The sequence below is a fragment of the Gymnoscopelus microlampas genome (genome assembly GCF_963454915.1).
Source record: "Gymnoscopelus microlampas genome assembly, chromosome: 20".
Classification (NCBI taxonomy): Eukaryota; Metazoa; Chordata; class Actinopteri; order Myctophiformes; family Myctophidae; genus Gymnoscopelus; species Gymnoscopelus microlampas.
This window is the reverse complement of record NC_139957.1, coordinates 43,093,010-43,106,878: the sequence shown is the minus strand read 5'-3', so window position 1 is coordinate 43,106,878 and position 13,869 is coordinate 43,093,010. Positions and strand designations below refer to the sequence as shown.

At 42.4% G+C, this 13,869-nt stretch overlaps 1 protein-coding gene across 1 annotated transcript; it reads left to right on the top strand.

Annotated features, from left to right (window-relative positions):
* Positions 1–1,087: 1,087 nt before the first annotated feature.
* Positions 1,088–3,007, top strand: LOC311036149 (kelch domain-containing protein 3-like; the record flags this gene model as incomplete). Its single annotated transcript, XM_084044676.1, has 2 exons — positions 1,088–2,138; positions 2,901–3,007. The coding sequence occupies 2 exons, from the start codon at positions 1,088–1,090 to the stop codon at positions 3,005–3,007; spliced, it is 1,158 nt and encodes a 385-aa protein (XP_083900802.1).
* Between the last annotated feature and the right edge of the window lie 10,862 nt (positions 3,008–13,869).

Genomic DNA, 13,869 nt, shown 5'->3' with positions numbered 1-13,869 from the left:
TGAAGAGAGTGGTGCCTTTGAAAGTGTAACTGGTTGCATCCTTGTGTTGCAATCAGCAACAATATGTTGTCACGTGACACGTGACAACATATTGTCACGTGTCACGTGAAGCTTGACCAATCAGCCGTGCTCAAACATACGGACGGAAATACGGACGGACATACGGACGGACGGACATACAGACACACGGACAAAGTCAAATGTAGGAGTGGTTGGCACCACTCAAAAAGAGGCAATATTTTAAAACAAATAGCGGAGTTACAAGCTCACAACGCTTGTAGAGCTTGTAGATCGGCTATTTTCGCAATATGTATCTGTGGAACCGAGTAAAAGTCTCCTATAATTCCTAGTGCTTGTCAGGTTGGGGGGGTCCCCGGCTCTGGAAGCCCCGATGGGGACTAATAGTTTGAGAAGCACGTTTCCTACCTGAAGTGTGACCTGTACACATGCTTGTACCTAGCTGTCCTCCGTACATTAACCCCTTAAGCCCTATTTTTATACTTTAAACATGTTGTCAAAAATACTAGAAATAGCCAATCTACCAGCTAACAACATAGCACTTTGACGTCATCCGCTAGCTTTGAAAATGTGTAAAAATGTCTTTTCTTTTAAGTGTCAGTTTATAATGAAATGCCCCAAATAGGGAGGTAGGTCTTGATGTTATGTTGACATTGTCCAGACGACTGTCAGTTGGAGTAACGTCATTGGGTATTCTACGTAGTGACATCACATTGTCATCATCACAACCATGTCCTTTAAAATGAAGTGTCCACTAAACAAAGTGTCACTGCGCAGTTTTCACCAACAACTCCAGCTGCTTGTAGTAACGTCTGGGGAAACTATAGTTGTGAACACTGCTGTCCAGACTGTCTGCTGTGTAGCACAGAGGATTACTAGGACTGTGATTGAGCCAGCGATCCTTTCTCCATATCAACAGTCATCAGCTACCTCGATTGGCCAAACCCAGCTCATCGGCTTTGTGGATTTGTCAAACTTTGTGAGACATTTGTGCTACTGAACCAATAATAAGCAATAGCGCACACATTAGGACTGTACTTTTACAGAGAAAGAAACAACGGTGTGAGACATGTTCCGTTGGACGCTGCATCTGAGTGGAGGACCAACAAAGAGATTCCACGATGCTGCTATTGCAGTGGAGCACAAGGTCTACTACTTTAAAGGGCTCTATCATGGTAACACGGCTCAGATTGATGTCCACGTCTTCAACACAGTGTCTTCACGCTGGGTGATGTTCCCCCCAGTGACGACTTATAGAGGAGACAGTTTTGTGTTTCCCTGCAAGTGGTGGGGCTACACAGCTGTGCTGATAGAAGGTGCCATCTACGTCTGGGGAGGCTATACTTACTGCAATGGGCTTTACGCGTTTGATGTCGACGCCCACAAATGGTTCAAACCCAAGATTTCTGGGACTATTCCAGAGGGGAGAAAGGACCACTCAGCCTGTGTCTTGGGCAAGGTCATGTATATCTATGGAGGATCGAACGGGCTGACCGGAGACACTAATGACATCTACAAGTTGGACGCCACCACAATGATCTGGTCTTTAATTAACACCAGAGGCACCCCACCATCTGCTTCATCGGATCACTCTGCCACCGTCATCGGAACAAAGATGTTTGTATTTGGGGGCCGTGGGGGGCCCGGGGTCCACTTCAACAACATCAGAGTGTTTGACACAGAGACCAACTGCTGGCTGAGCACACCTTCTGCACAGCTTCTCCCAGAAGAACGCAGGTGTCCTTCAGCCTTTGCCTACAATGGAGAGCTGTACATATTTGGTGGCCAAAGCCACGACCAGTCCTTCAATGATCTGTGTAAATTCAATCCAGAGACCTTCTCCTGGAAGGAGGTTGAGCCCAAGGGGAAAGGCCCGTCTAAGAAGGCTGGGATGTGTTGCATGGTGGGAGATCGTATCATCCTCTTTGGAGGGTGGAGCGCACGCGATGACCTGTTCATCTTAGACTTGAGTCCTAGTCTTAAGACGTTATGCAAGCTAGCGGTCGTTCAGTACGATCTGGAGCATTCTGAACTCCCGCACAACATCAGATGGGAACTGGCAGCCATGACTACCAACAACAACAACAACAACAACAACAACAACAGGGGGGAAGAAAATGGTCCATTAAAAAAAAAAAAAAGAAACAAATAAACAAAATAAAGATTCATAAACCACAGATACTGTAGATCACCTGAGCACACATAATATATATAAGTACATAATATTATTGTGTATTTTACAGTGGAACCATTAATAAGAATGCTTCTTGTTTGGTACCTGCACCAGATTAGTACCGTCTGTACTCGCTGTTTGTGATCAATAACAAGACCCAGTTAGAGTCTGATGTTCCAATATATAACTGTAGCTGTTGTTTAACAGTAAATATATCATGGCATCCAGGGCCTATTTTAAGGCTATACTTTCTTTTTTTCCCTTCCTGGGATCCCAACAGCCCAGTTTAATGTGAAATGATGTGTTATTCACGTTCAGTGAGATCTAAATGATATAAGCAACAGAATAATAAATAAAACAAAGATTTTCCATCTGCGGGGAGTGTTGAGGGGAGGAGAAGGATGAAGACACAAAAAACATGATTTCTCTTTTGGGTCTCGAGCTAAAAAGTTTGGGAAACTCAAACTTAGAAGGTGTTGCTGCCTAGAATGTGTTGCTGATTCGCCCTTTTAAAATTGACGATAAAGCTGTTCGGATGCTATTGCCGTTCCAGCCAATAGCATCCGTTTTACGGCTCCAGAATCGGGACCGGAAATCCAAGATGGTGGATTTGAATTAGCTGAAAGTATAGTGGCTTCAAAACGTGTCTGTTGTTAGAAACCGTCCCGGCTCCCTTCGTCCATATCTTTTTCCTTTTTTTTTTCAACAGTCTGTGTTGAACACATTCTTCAGGACCTGAACAAGTGTTGTTTTATGAGGCTGTCAGAGATGATCATAACAAATCTGGTCCTGATCATCAGACAGCGGGCGTGTTAATGATCCTCTGTGCGGTCCTCTCTTTAGACAGGCCTGCACCACGACTACCCTACACTGTGCCCCAATGTTTTACCGCACGCATGCAGTGGTGGAAAAAGTACTCACATTTTTTACTTAAGTAAAAGTATCAATACTGCAATTTAGAAGTACTCTGTTACAAGTAAAAGTCCGGAATTCAAAATTTACTTGAGTAAAAGTACAAAAGCATTGGTATCAAAATGGACTTAAAGTACCAAAAGTAAAAGTATTAAAATGTTTGAAAATAGCAGATCTACAAGCACAATGGGTCACGATGCATTGTGAGCTTGTGGATGGATCGGTAGTTCTGCAAAGTAGTGTATTTAATGTCACTATGAATTGAGCACAAAAGGACCCCAACTGAAACGAGCCATTGGCTTTCTTGTTTTTGTTTTTGGGGCGGTGTAGCCGCCCCCTATAAGTGAGTTTTGGACACCGACCAAAAAATGTGTATACCCCCTACACCCTTCCATTGTTAATGCAAATCGATACTTTTGCAAAGTCAGCCAATCACATTACAGCTAGTGTCATCACCACTAACTGTAATGTGATTGGCTGACTTTGCAAATTCAGGACTGTGATTGGCTAGCGAAACACATGACACATGTGCAGCCCTATGAATAGCAGTATGGACTTTAAAGAAAGTCACTTTAAAATCCTTTTTTTAAAGTGAGTCATGTTGTGATGACCACACACCGCCCACTTCACACTGGGTGTGATTTTTTTTATCCTATTTAGTTGACCTTGTATTTGAACTGTACTTTCATGTGTTTTTTTCTGCAAACTTCTAAATCAGTGGTTTTCAACCAGTGGTCCGGGGACCACCAGTGGTCCTTGAGGGGGTTCCAGGGGGTCCCCAGCCAAATTAATAATTAGGGACCAAATTGACCCTTATATGTCTGTAACTCTGAGAGTGTATACAAATGGAACCAAATGGACCCTAACGGGTCCATTTGGTTCCATTTGTACACTCTCAGAGTTAAATGAACACTGATGATGATACTACTGTGTAGATTGGGACCCCCAAGAAATTAAAATGGTTGAGTCCCCCCTGGCATATCTTTTCAAATGGGGGTCCCTGGGCTAATATGTGTCCATTTGGGGGTCCTTGACGCAAAAAAGGTTGAAAACAACCCTACACTGGCACCCAACTATGTAGAAATCAGGCACAATTCTATCTCCAACCCACTAACCCTCTGAACCTAAACTCTGAATGTATAATCCTGACCCTATAACCTTGTCAAAAAAAGATCTCTCACACACACACTCACACTCACACTCACACTCACACACACACACACACACACACACACACACACACACACACACACACACACACTGTACAAAACCCCTCTGTCTCACAGATAATCTGTTATTTAGAAATACGCAATTTTGTGCCCTTCCAAGTTCCTACCTCCCTCGGTGGGGTGTGTAGGTGGGGGGGGGGGGGGGGGGTCATAATTCATCTTAAAACAACAGGAGGGTGTCTCCAGAATGAGACGGTTCCTGTGTGTGTCTCTTTGGCTCCAGGTTCATGTATTCCTTTGAAGGAGCTGATGAATGAGGCTGTGTGTTTCATTCAGCTATAGTTGTCATTGAGCTGATATAATGAGAGTTCAAAGATACACATCACATCCACGCATGTGATTTCTGACCACTGGCACCATATATATATATATATCAGTGGTTCTCAAACTTCTTCATGCCATGAAGGACCCCCAAAATGATTTGTATTTGATCGCGGACCCCCCATCTCAAAATATTTCATTCCAGGGACCCCCCATGCAGAAACAAAGATTTGAGTTACAAAGGTCCGCTTTAAAAAATACATATTTTCAAAGGTTTGAACTTTTTTTTTTCTTCAAAAATAGCAGATCTACAAGCTCATAGCGCGGCACTCGTTGCCGCGCTATGACCTTGTAGATCTGCTATTTTTGAATAGCCAAAGTATAAAAGGTTAAAGGGGTTAAAATCATTGTGATTTTGGTGGGGACCCCCAGGAAACCCCCCAAAAGACCCACTTTGAGAACCAATGCCATATGGTACTGTGTTTTCAACCAGTCTGTTTTGGTGTTGTCAGCACCCTCTTGTGGACACAAAGTGTGGGGAGTGATTTGTGACAGAAGGGTTTTTTCATTGATTGATTGAATACTTTAGTCAGAAATTCAATGTCTACAGCAATGCCGCCCCCCCCCCCACACACCTCAAAGAACTCCTCGCCCCAAATCCCGCCACTCGAAGCCTCCGCTCTTCCAACACTAACCTTCTCCTCGTCCCCAACACCAAGCTCCACACTATGGGCGACAGGGACGTGCACAGATAGACTCTAGGTGGTGCTGGAGCACCTGCCCTTTGCCCTCTTGACCAGAAGTGCGCTTTTTTTCAGTTTACAGCAGGGGTCTTCAACAGGGGGTCCGGGACCCCTAGGGGGTCCTCAGAGTTACTACAAGGGGTCCGCCAAATCTTTATGTGATATGATTTTTCTTTTTACCATAACCACTCGAAACCTAGCATCCCTTTTCTGAGGAGAACTTTAGCCAAAAATAGCAGATCTACAAGCTCACAACGACTCGCAGTGAGCTTGTAGATCGGCTATTTTTTGGCAAAGAGGTATAGGTGTAGAGGGAAAAAAGAGCAGACCAACTAAACAAAAAAAAAGTATCATTTACTTGAGCACCTGCCCCTCAAAATGTCTGTGCACGCCACTGATGGGCGACCGGGCCTTCTGCTATACAGCCCCATGTCTGTGGAATTCCCTCCCCGATCACCTGAGAGCACCACAGGCCACTGACGTTTAAAATAATTGACTAAAAACGTACCTTTTCAACAAAGCGTTCTCTTAAATTTTCATGGGCCTTCTCTATTAATTTGACCCTTTTTAGTCTAGCCTAGTTGGGTCCTACTGTGTAATTGTTTTGGTTTCCTGGGCTGTGACAGGGGCCAGTTTGGAATTGCAGCCTCCTGAAGATGTTTTTTTTAGGGCAGTTTTGAAAGTGAGTAGGGTTTTACTAGACCAGTTCTATATGTCCAAAAAAGAAGGTTCGTTAAAATTTTCGGGGGATTATGAAAACTATACATTTTTGGAAACTTCAGAGTATAACAAATCAGAAAATCCATGATTCCATTTGCGCAGAAGCCAATATGGTGGCCATCTTGGATTTTGCAAAATGGCGACCTTTGAATATTCGTTTTTCAATATCTCGACTTCTAGATTACATAGGATCTGGATTCTAGTGGCTAAATCTACATTTGTAAGGTCAGGAAATCCAATGGTGCTAATTAAAAATATTTACAAATGATCAATGGCACAGATGTGGGTCATAATCCTTGATTTTGGGGTAGTAGAGGCCCTAGGAGGGGTCCACGCGCGACTGCTTATTTTCTTTTCTAGTTTTGATTTTTGGCATCCATAGGACCTCTAATATTGGGATTTTGATGATCCCAAGAAAAAAAGTGGTCCCAAGTGTGTTTTTTTCAATGTTTTATTAACCCTATGAGACCTGCGGGATGGCTGGCTGGAACGCCGGCGAGACTGTCTTTCGGAGACTGTGGAACACTCAAATTTAGACGCAGCCCAAAGATAGAGATACCATTTGATTCCAGACAACCTCAGGTTTCCAATGGGACCAACCTTGTCATGCTACCGTGTCGGGAAGGGGGCTAAATACCTAATGATTCAAAGTTAAGACAACATTTTGGCCAGGGAAAAACGACCATCACCATTTTCCAAATGGTCCCTTGAGCTGTCACCTCAATATATGTGAATGGAAATGGGTTACATGGATACCTACAAGCCTGTACAGACATGCCAAATGTATGCCTATCTCATGCAGTTTTGGGCAAGAACCAGTGTTCTTGCCCAAGTGCATCTGTAGACCCCTCTACAGATGCAGTAGAGGGGTCTACAGATGCACTAGAGTGGTCTACAGATGCACTAGAGTGGTCTACAGATGCACTAGAGTGGTCTACAGATGCACTAGAGTGGTCTACAGATGCACTAGAGTGGTCTACAGATGCAGTAGAGGGGTCTACAGATGCACTAGAGTGGTCTACAGATGCACTAGAGTGGTCTACAGATGCACTAGAGGGGTCTACAGATGCACTAGAGTGGTCTACAGATGCACTAGAGTGGTCTACAGATGCAGTAGAGGGGTCTACAGATGCACTAGAGTGGTCTACAGATGCAGTAGAGGGGTCTACAGATGCACTAGAGTGGTCTACAGATGCACTAGAGTGATCTACAGATGCACTCGAGTGGTCTACAGATGCACTAGAGTGGTCTACAGATGCACTAGAGTGGTCTACAGATGCACTAGAGGGGTCTACAGATGCACTAGAGTGGTCTACAGATGCACTAGAGGGGTCTACAGATGCACTAGAGTGGTCTACAGATGCACTAGAGTGGTCTACAGATGCAGTAGAGGGGTCTACAGATGCACTAGAGTGGTCTACAGATGCAGTAGAGGGGTCTACAGATGCACTAGAGTGGTCTACAGATGCACTAGAGTGATCTACAGATGCACTCGAGTGGTCTACAGATGCACTAGAGTGGTCTACAGATGCACTAGAGTGGTCTACAGATGCACTAGAGTGGTCTACAGATGCACTAGAGTGATCTACAGATGCACTAGAGTGGTCTACAGACACACTATAGGGGTCTACAGATCACGACAGTGGTCTACAGATGCACTACATGGTCTACAGATGCACTACAGTGGTCTATCGATACAGTACAGCAGTCTATAGATACAGTAGCTAGTCTATAGATGCAGTACAGTGGTCTTTAGAGGCAGTACAATGGTCTATATATGCAGTACAGTGGTTTATAGATTCAGTACAGTGGGATATAGATGCAGCGCAGTGGTCTAGGTGCAATACAGTGGTCTCATACAGCTATACTGTAGATGCAGTACAGTAGTCTCATGTAGCAATAGATGCAGTACAGTGGTATATATACAATACAGTGGTCTCTAGATACAGTAAAGTGGTCTCATATAGCAATAGATACAGTATGGTGGTCTAGATACAGTACAGTGGTTTCTAGATACAGTACAGTGGTCTCATACAGCTATAGATGCAGTCTCCTCTCCTAGAAGTGGTCTACTTTTTACAATAGGCAAAAATTACATATTTGTACTGCATGCAAAACACTGCATGGTTCTTGCCCAAAACTGCATGAGATAGGCATAAATGTGGCATGTCTGTACAGGGGAGGCTTGTAGGTATCCATGTAACTCATTTCCATTCACATATATTGAGGTGACAGCTCAAGGGACCATTTGGAAAATGGTGATGGTCGTTTTTCCCTGGCCAAAATGTTGTCTTAACTTTGAATCATTAGGTATTTAGCCCCCTTCCCGACACGGTAGCATGACAAGGTTGGTCCCATTGGAAACCTGAGGTTGTCTGGAATCAAATGGTATCTCTATCTTTGAGCTACGTCTAAATTTGAGCGTTCCACAGTCTCCGAAAGACAGTCTCGCCGGCGTTCCAGCCAGCCATCCCGCAGGTCTCATAGGGTTAATAGAACATTGAAAAAAACACACTTGGGACCACTTTTTTTCTTGGGATCATCAAAATCCCAATATTAGAGGTCCTATGGATGCCAAAAATGAAAACTAGAAAAAAAAATAAGCAGTCGCGCGTGGACCCCTCCTAGGGCCTCTACTACCCCAAAATCAAGGATTATGACCCACATCTGTGCCATTGATCATTTGTAAATATTTTTAATTAGCACCATTGGATTTCCTGACCTTACAAATGTAGATTTAGCCACTAGAATCCAGATCCTATGTAATCTAGAAGTCGAGATATTGAAAAACGAATATTCAAAGGTCGCCATTTTTCAAAATCCAAGATGGCCACCATATTGGCTTCTGCGCAAATGGAATCATGGATTTTCTGATTTGTTATACTCTGAAGTTTCCAAAATGTATAGTTTTCATAATCCCCCGAAAATTAGAACGAAATTACATATAGAACTGGACTATACACTCCTTTACTCCTTTTGGTTGGGCATTCCACATTTTTGTTGCATAGCATGAGAAAGAGTTCATTCCCTTGTTTGTGCCAAATCTGGGTTGAACCTGATCGGTGGAGCTGCCTCTGGTGTTATGATTATGGACTTAATTTACGTTTTGGAAGTATTTTGACAGGTACATGGGTATCCCAATGTTGTGGTGTATCTTGTAGACAAGGCCCATTGCAAGTTGCTGTACTTAAACCCCTGTAGCACTCTGAGATTTGCAAGAATGTAAAGTGCTTTATAAAACAAATGCATTATTATTATTATTAGAAATGTAAGCAGCGCGTGGTACAGTCAGACATTAAGACTAACAGGAGAACACAAAAAAGTCCACTCCCCTCCTGCCTGCAGTTATACAGTACAGTACGTCTAAACTTCTGTGGAGATTGTGTTACTTAAGATGTCCGCTGATTTGAAATGTACTCTCGTATGAACTTGTGGCCCCTCATAAATGTAGGGTTCACGTACAATACGTCCCTTCGTGCCTCTCTCCAGCCCTTCCACACCCAACCAGTAAAACAGAGTCACAGCCACCATCGCTTCCAAATACTTCCACATGAATCCAGTATTATTTGTAAACTATGCCACGTTCATCTTTTTTTACTGAGACGTAGATGTGAGTCTTGTTCCTGTTGCACTGTGTTGCTTGTCTCCTCACTTTCCTATATCTGTCATCACTGATTTTGTTTCCTTGAATGAATGCACTATTTCATGCTGTGTCGTATAGCAGTCATATAACTTATATTTCCATTAGATGTGCTAGTTTAGTAGCTTCGCTATTTTTTATTCTTACAATTTGGACAACGTTTGCATTATTTCACACTTTGGCTATTCAAAAATAGCAGATCTACAAGCTCATAGCGCGGCACCGAGTGCCGTGCTACGAGCTTGTAGATCTGCTATTTTTGAAAAATCTTGAAAAATGTGTGTAAATCTTTGAATATATATATTTTTAAAGCGAACATTTTTAACTCAAATCTTTGCTTCTGGGGGGGTCCCTGGAACAACATATTTTGAGATGGGGGTCTGCGGCCAAATACGTATCGTTTTGGGGGTCCTTGACATGAAAAAGTTTGAAAACCACTGATATAGAAACATACGCTTTTTTCAGAAAACCGTTAGGATTTAGAAGACATTTTGCAGAATTGGAACCTCAGGCCTCAATGGGTTAAAATAATAGTTCACCCCAAAAAAAGGACTTATCTTCTATCAATTAACACACCCCATGAAGCCTTGAATTCATGGAATTCGGTTTGTTTTTGTCGCATTCCTGAGCCAATAATTTGACTCAATTGAGTCGCCTACTAACCGATGACCCGGTCATAAAATGATTGGTTTAGGAAATGTGACAAAAACTAAAAGGTGTGTAATTGATAGAAAATAAAATTTATTTTTGGGTGAAATACTCCTTTTAAGTGGTTAAGTGTGTCAGTGGGTTTTATAAATATTGAACCAATTAAGTATTAAGAAGAGCTTGTGACTAAATAATAGTAAATTGCATTCACCGGAATGTAGCCACATTTTTCCCCCCATTTCCTGAAAAGCAGTGTTGATTTCGTCGACTAAAACTATGACTAAAAAACTAAAACATTTCAGATGACTAAAACATGACTAAAGAGAAATGAAATGCTGTTCAAAAGACTACGACTAAAACTAAATCAAGCGTTGCTGTCAAAATCAACACTGGTCCCCCCGGTCCCCACTTAAAAGAGAGCCAATGGAATAAAGTGACTGCTGTCCCTCTCCAGAGGAGAGGAGAAGGAGAGGAGAGAGCTGAACCTCCCTGTCATCTGAGCCTCCCTCCATCTGCCTCGACTTAGAGGAGCGTTTTGTTCTAATTGAGCTCAATTTGAGGACTGTCAGTGATTAGGGTCTTTGGGGAGGAGGAGGAGGACGACCACTCTGTTTTTGCCCCGTGTTCAATTATTAGATCATTGATTACAATAATGTGGGAAATTGGCCCATCGGAGACACCTGGCTGCAGGGCCCTGAACCCTATGGCAGCGGAGAATGAGTGGTTGGAAAGTAACTAAGTATATTTACTTAAAGCAAGGGGTCTTCAACAGGGGGTCCGGGACCCCTAGGGGGTCCTCAGAGCTACTATAGGGGGTCCGCCAAATCTTGGTGTGATTGGATTTATTTTTTTTACATTAACCACTTGAACCCTATTATCCATATTCTGAAGAGAACTTAAGCCAAAAATAGCAGATCTACAAGCTACGAGCTTGTAGATCTGCTATTTTTGGCTTAGAGGTATAGGTGTAGAGGGAAAAAAGAGCAAACCAAGTAAACGAAAAAAGTAATCTGAAACAAAATGTTATACAATATATAGAGGGGGTCCCTGCTTCATCCCTCTCTCAACTAGGGGGTCCTTGGGCTGAAAACGTTGAAGACCCCTGACTTAAAGAGCATTTCAACAACCAAGGCAACGCAATGTCCTTTACATAAAACATTAAGCAAGGAAACATGTTATAAACTACAAACTAATTACACTTACTGTACAGCAAGTAAGAACACTCGCCCCAAAACACGGAACGATCGCCCCCAGGTGTTGCTAAACGCAACCTCAGTAAAACGTTGCCTAAACCTAACCTAACTTTATTCCTAAACGTAAGGAAAACTATGTCTAAACCTAACCTTATTCCTAAACATACCCTCAGTAAAACTATGTCTAAACCTAACCTTATTCCTAAACATAACCTCAGTAAAACTATGTCTAAACCTAACCTTATTCCTAACCTTAACCTCAGTAAAACTATGTCTAAACCTAACCTTATTACTAAACATAACCTCAGTAAAACTATGTCTAAACCTAACCTTATTCCTAAACATAACCTCAGTAAAACTATGTCTAAACCTAACCTTATTCTTATCCTTAACCTCAGTAAAACTATGTCTAAACCTAACCTTATTCCTAACCTTAACCTCAGTAAAACTATGTCTAAACCTAACCTTATTCCTAAACGTAACCTCAGTAAAACTATGTCTAAACCTAACCTTATTCCTAAACATAACCTCAGTAAAACTATGTCTAAACCTAACCTTATTCCTAAACATAACCTCAGTAAAACTATGTCTAAACCTAACCTTATTCCTAAACTTAACCTCAGTAAAACTATGTCTAAACCTAACCTTATTCCTAAACATACCCTCAGTAAAACTATGTCTAAACCTAACCTTATTCCTAAACTTAACCTCAGTAAAACTATGTCTAAACCTAACCTTATTCCTAAACATACCCTCAGTAAAACTATGTCTAAACCTAACCTTATTCCTAAACATAACCTCAGTAAAACTATGTCTAAACCTAACCTTATTCCTATCCTTAACCTCAGTAAAACTATGTCTAAACCTAACCTTATTCCTAAACGTAACCTCAGTAAAATTAGCCTAAACCTAAACTTATTCCTAACCTTAACCTCAGTAAAACGAATACAAGAATGCAAGAACCGCTGGGGTAGAGTGGTCCAAGAAAGACGTTTCTTTTTGGGGGACGAGCGTTCTGGTTGCCCTCCCTTCTTCCACCACAGAGGTGGGGGGGGACAGGGCAGTGGTTTGTGAAACTAGATGTGACAGTTCATATAGCGTTAGGTCCCTGGTTTCTGCACCCAGACATCTTATCTGTCCTCCGTGACATGATGAGAGATCCTGCTGACGAGCCATTTAATTGGTCTGAAGGTTGAACATACATATCGTTGCAGTCCGTCAGAAACCTCTTATCTCCATATTCTAACTTTGTTTGCACCGCGTTTAGAGCTTGTAGATCTGCTACTTTTGCCGTTTTTGAATCCTGAAAAGCAACAGTTTTTGGGACTTATGAGGTTTCCACCCGACAGAGACGATATGGTTATGGTTGAAACATGCATGAAATGTGACTCTCCTCACTCTGCTGTACTGTAGATTGGAAGGTTGGCTGTCAAAAAGAAGCCCTGATGACTCAACTTGGTAGACACACACACAGTTAATCACCACCAGGTCTGAAAGCTGGGCCCATGACCTTACACGCACACGCACACGCACACGCACACACACACACACACGCACGTGCGCACACACACACACACACACACACACACACATACACAAACACACACACACAGACACACACTCGCACACACACACACACACACACACACACACACACACACACACACACACACACACACACACACACACACACAAACACACACACACACACACACACACACACACACACACACACACACACACGTGTTTTAATCCTGATCAGATGAAACTGTTATCCCGACCTGAAAATATAGGCTATTTTCTGAAGCTGGAGATCGATAGAAATCATTACAAGAGCGTTTAACTCTTTTTTAAATATAAAATCACATCACTTTGGCCTTTTGAATGTCATTATTCCAGGTCTGACATGAGTAGCATAGCATTATGCTGTTTTTGCAGCTTCCAGAACAAATAGGGGGGAAAAAGGAAATAACTTGGAATGACATTTATTTAATCATTATGGACCTGGGTTGCAGTGCTACGAACATTTTCTCACGAGTGAGTTTAGACACGCGTTCATTCCGGACCAAAGAGGGCCTAGCTGAAGGAAATTCACATATCCTCATACCAGTGTTCTCAAAGGCCCCCTTTTCCACCGAAAGAACTTTGGTTTTAAAACTGATATCTGTTCTAGATTCTTGGAACCTTGATGCTTTCACGGAAACCGGACGCGTTTCCACCAGTTTTTTTTTAAAGCAGTTCGGGCATTGTAATACAATACTCAATATTTTACTTAAAGGGCAAGACCACTTTGGTATAGAGGTTTGGGTTGTGTTGTTACCTTGCCATTATG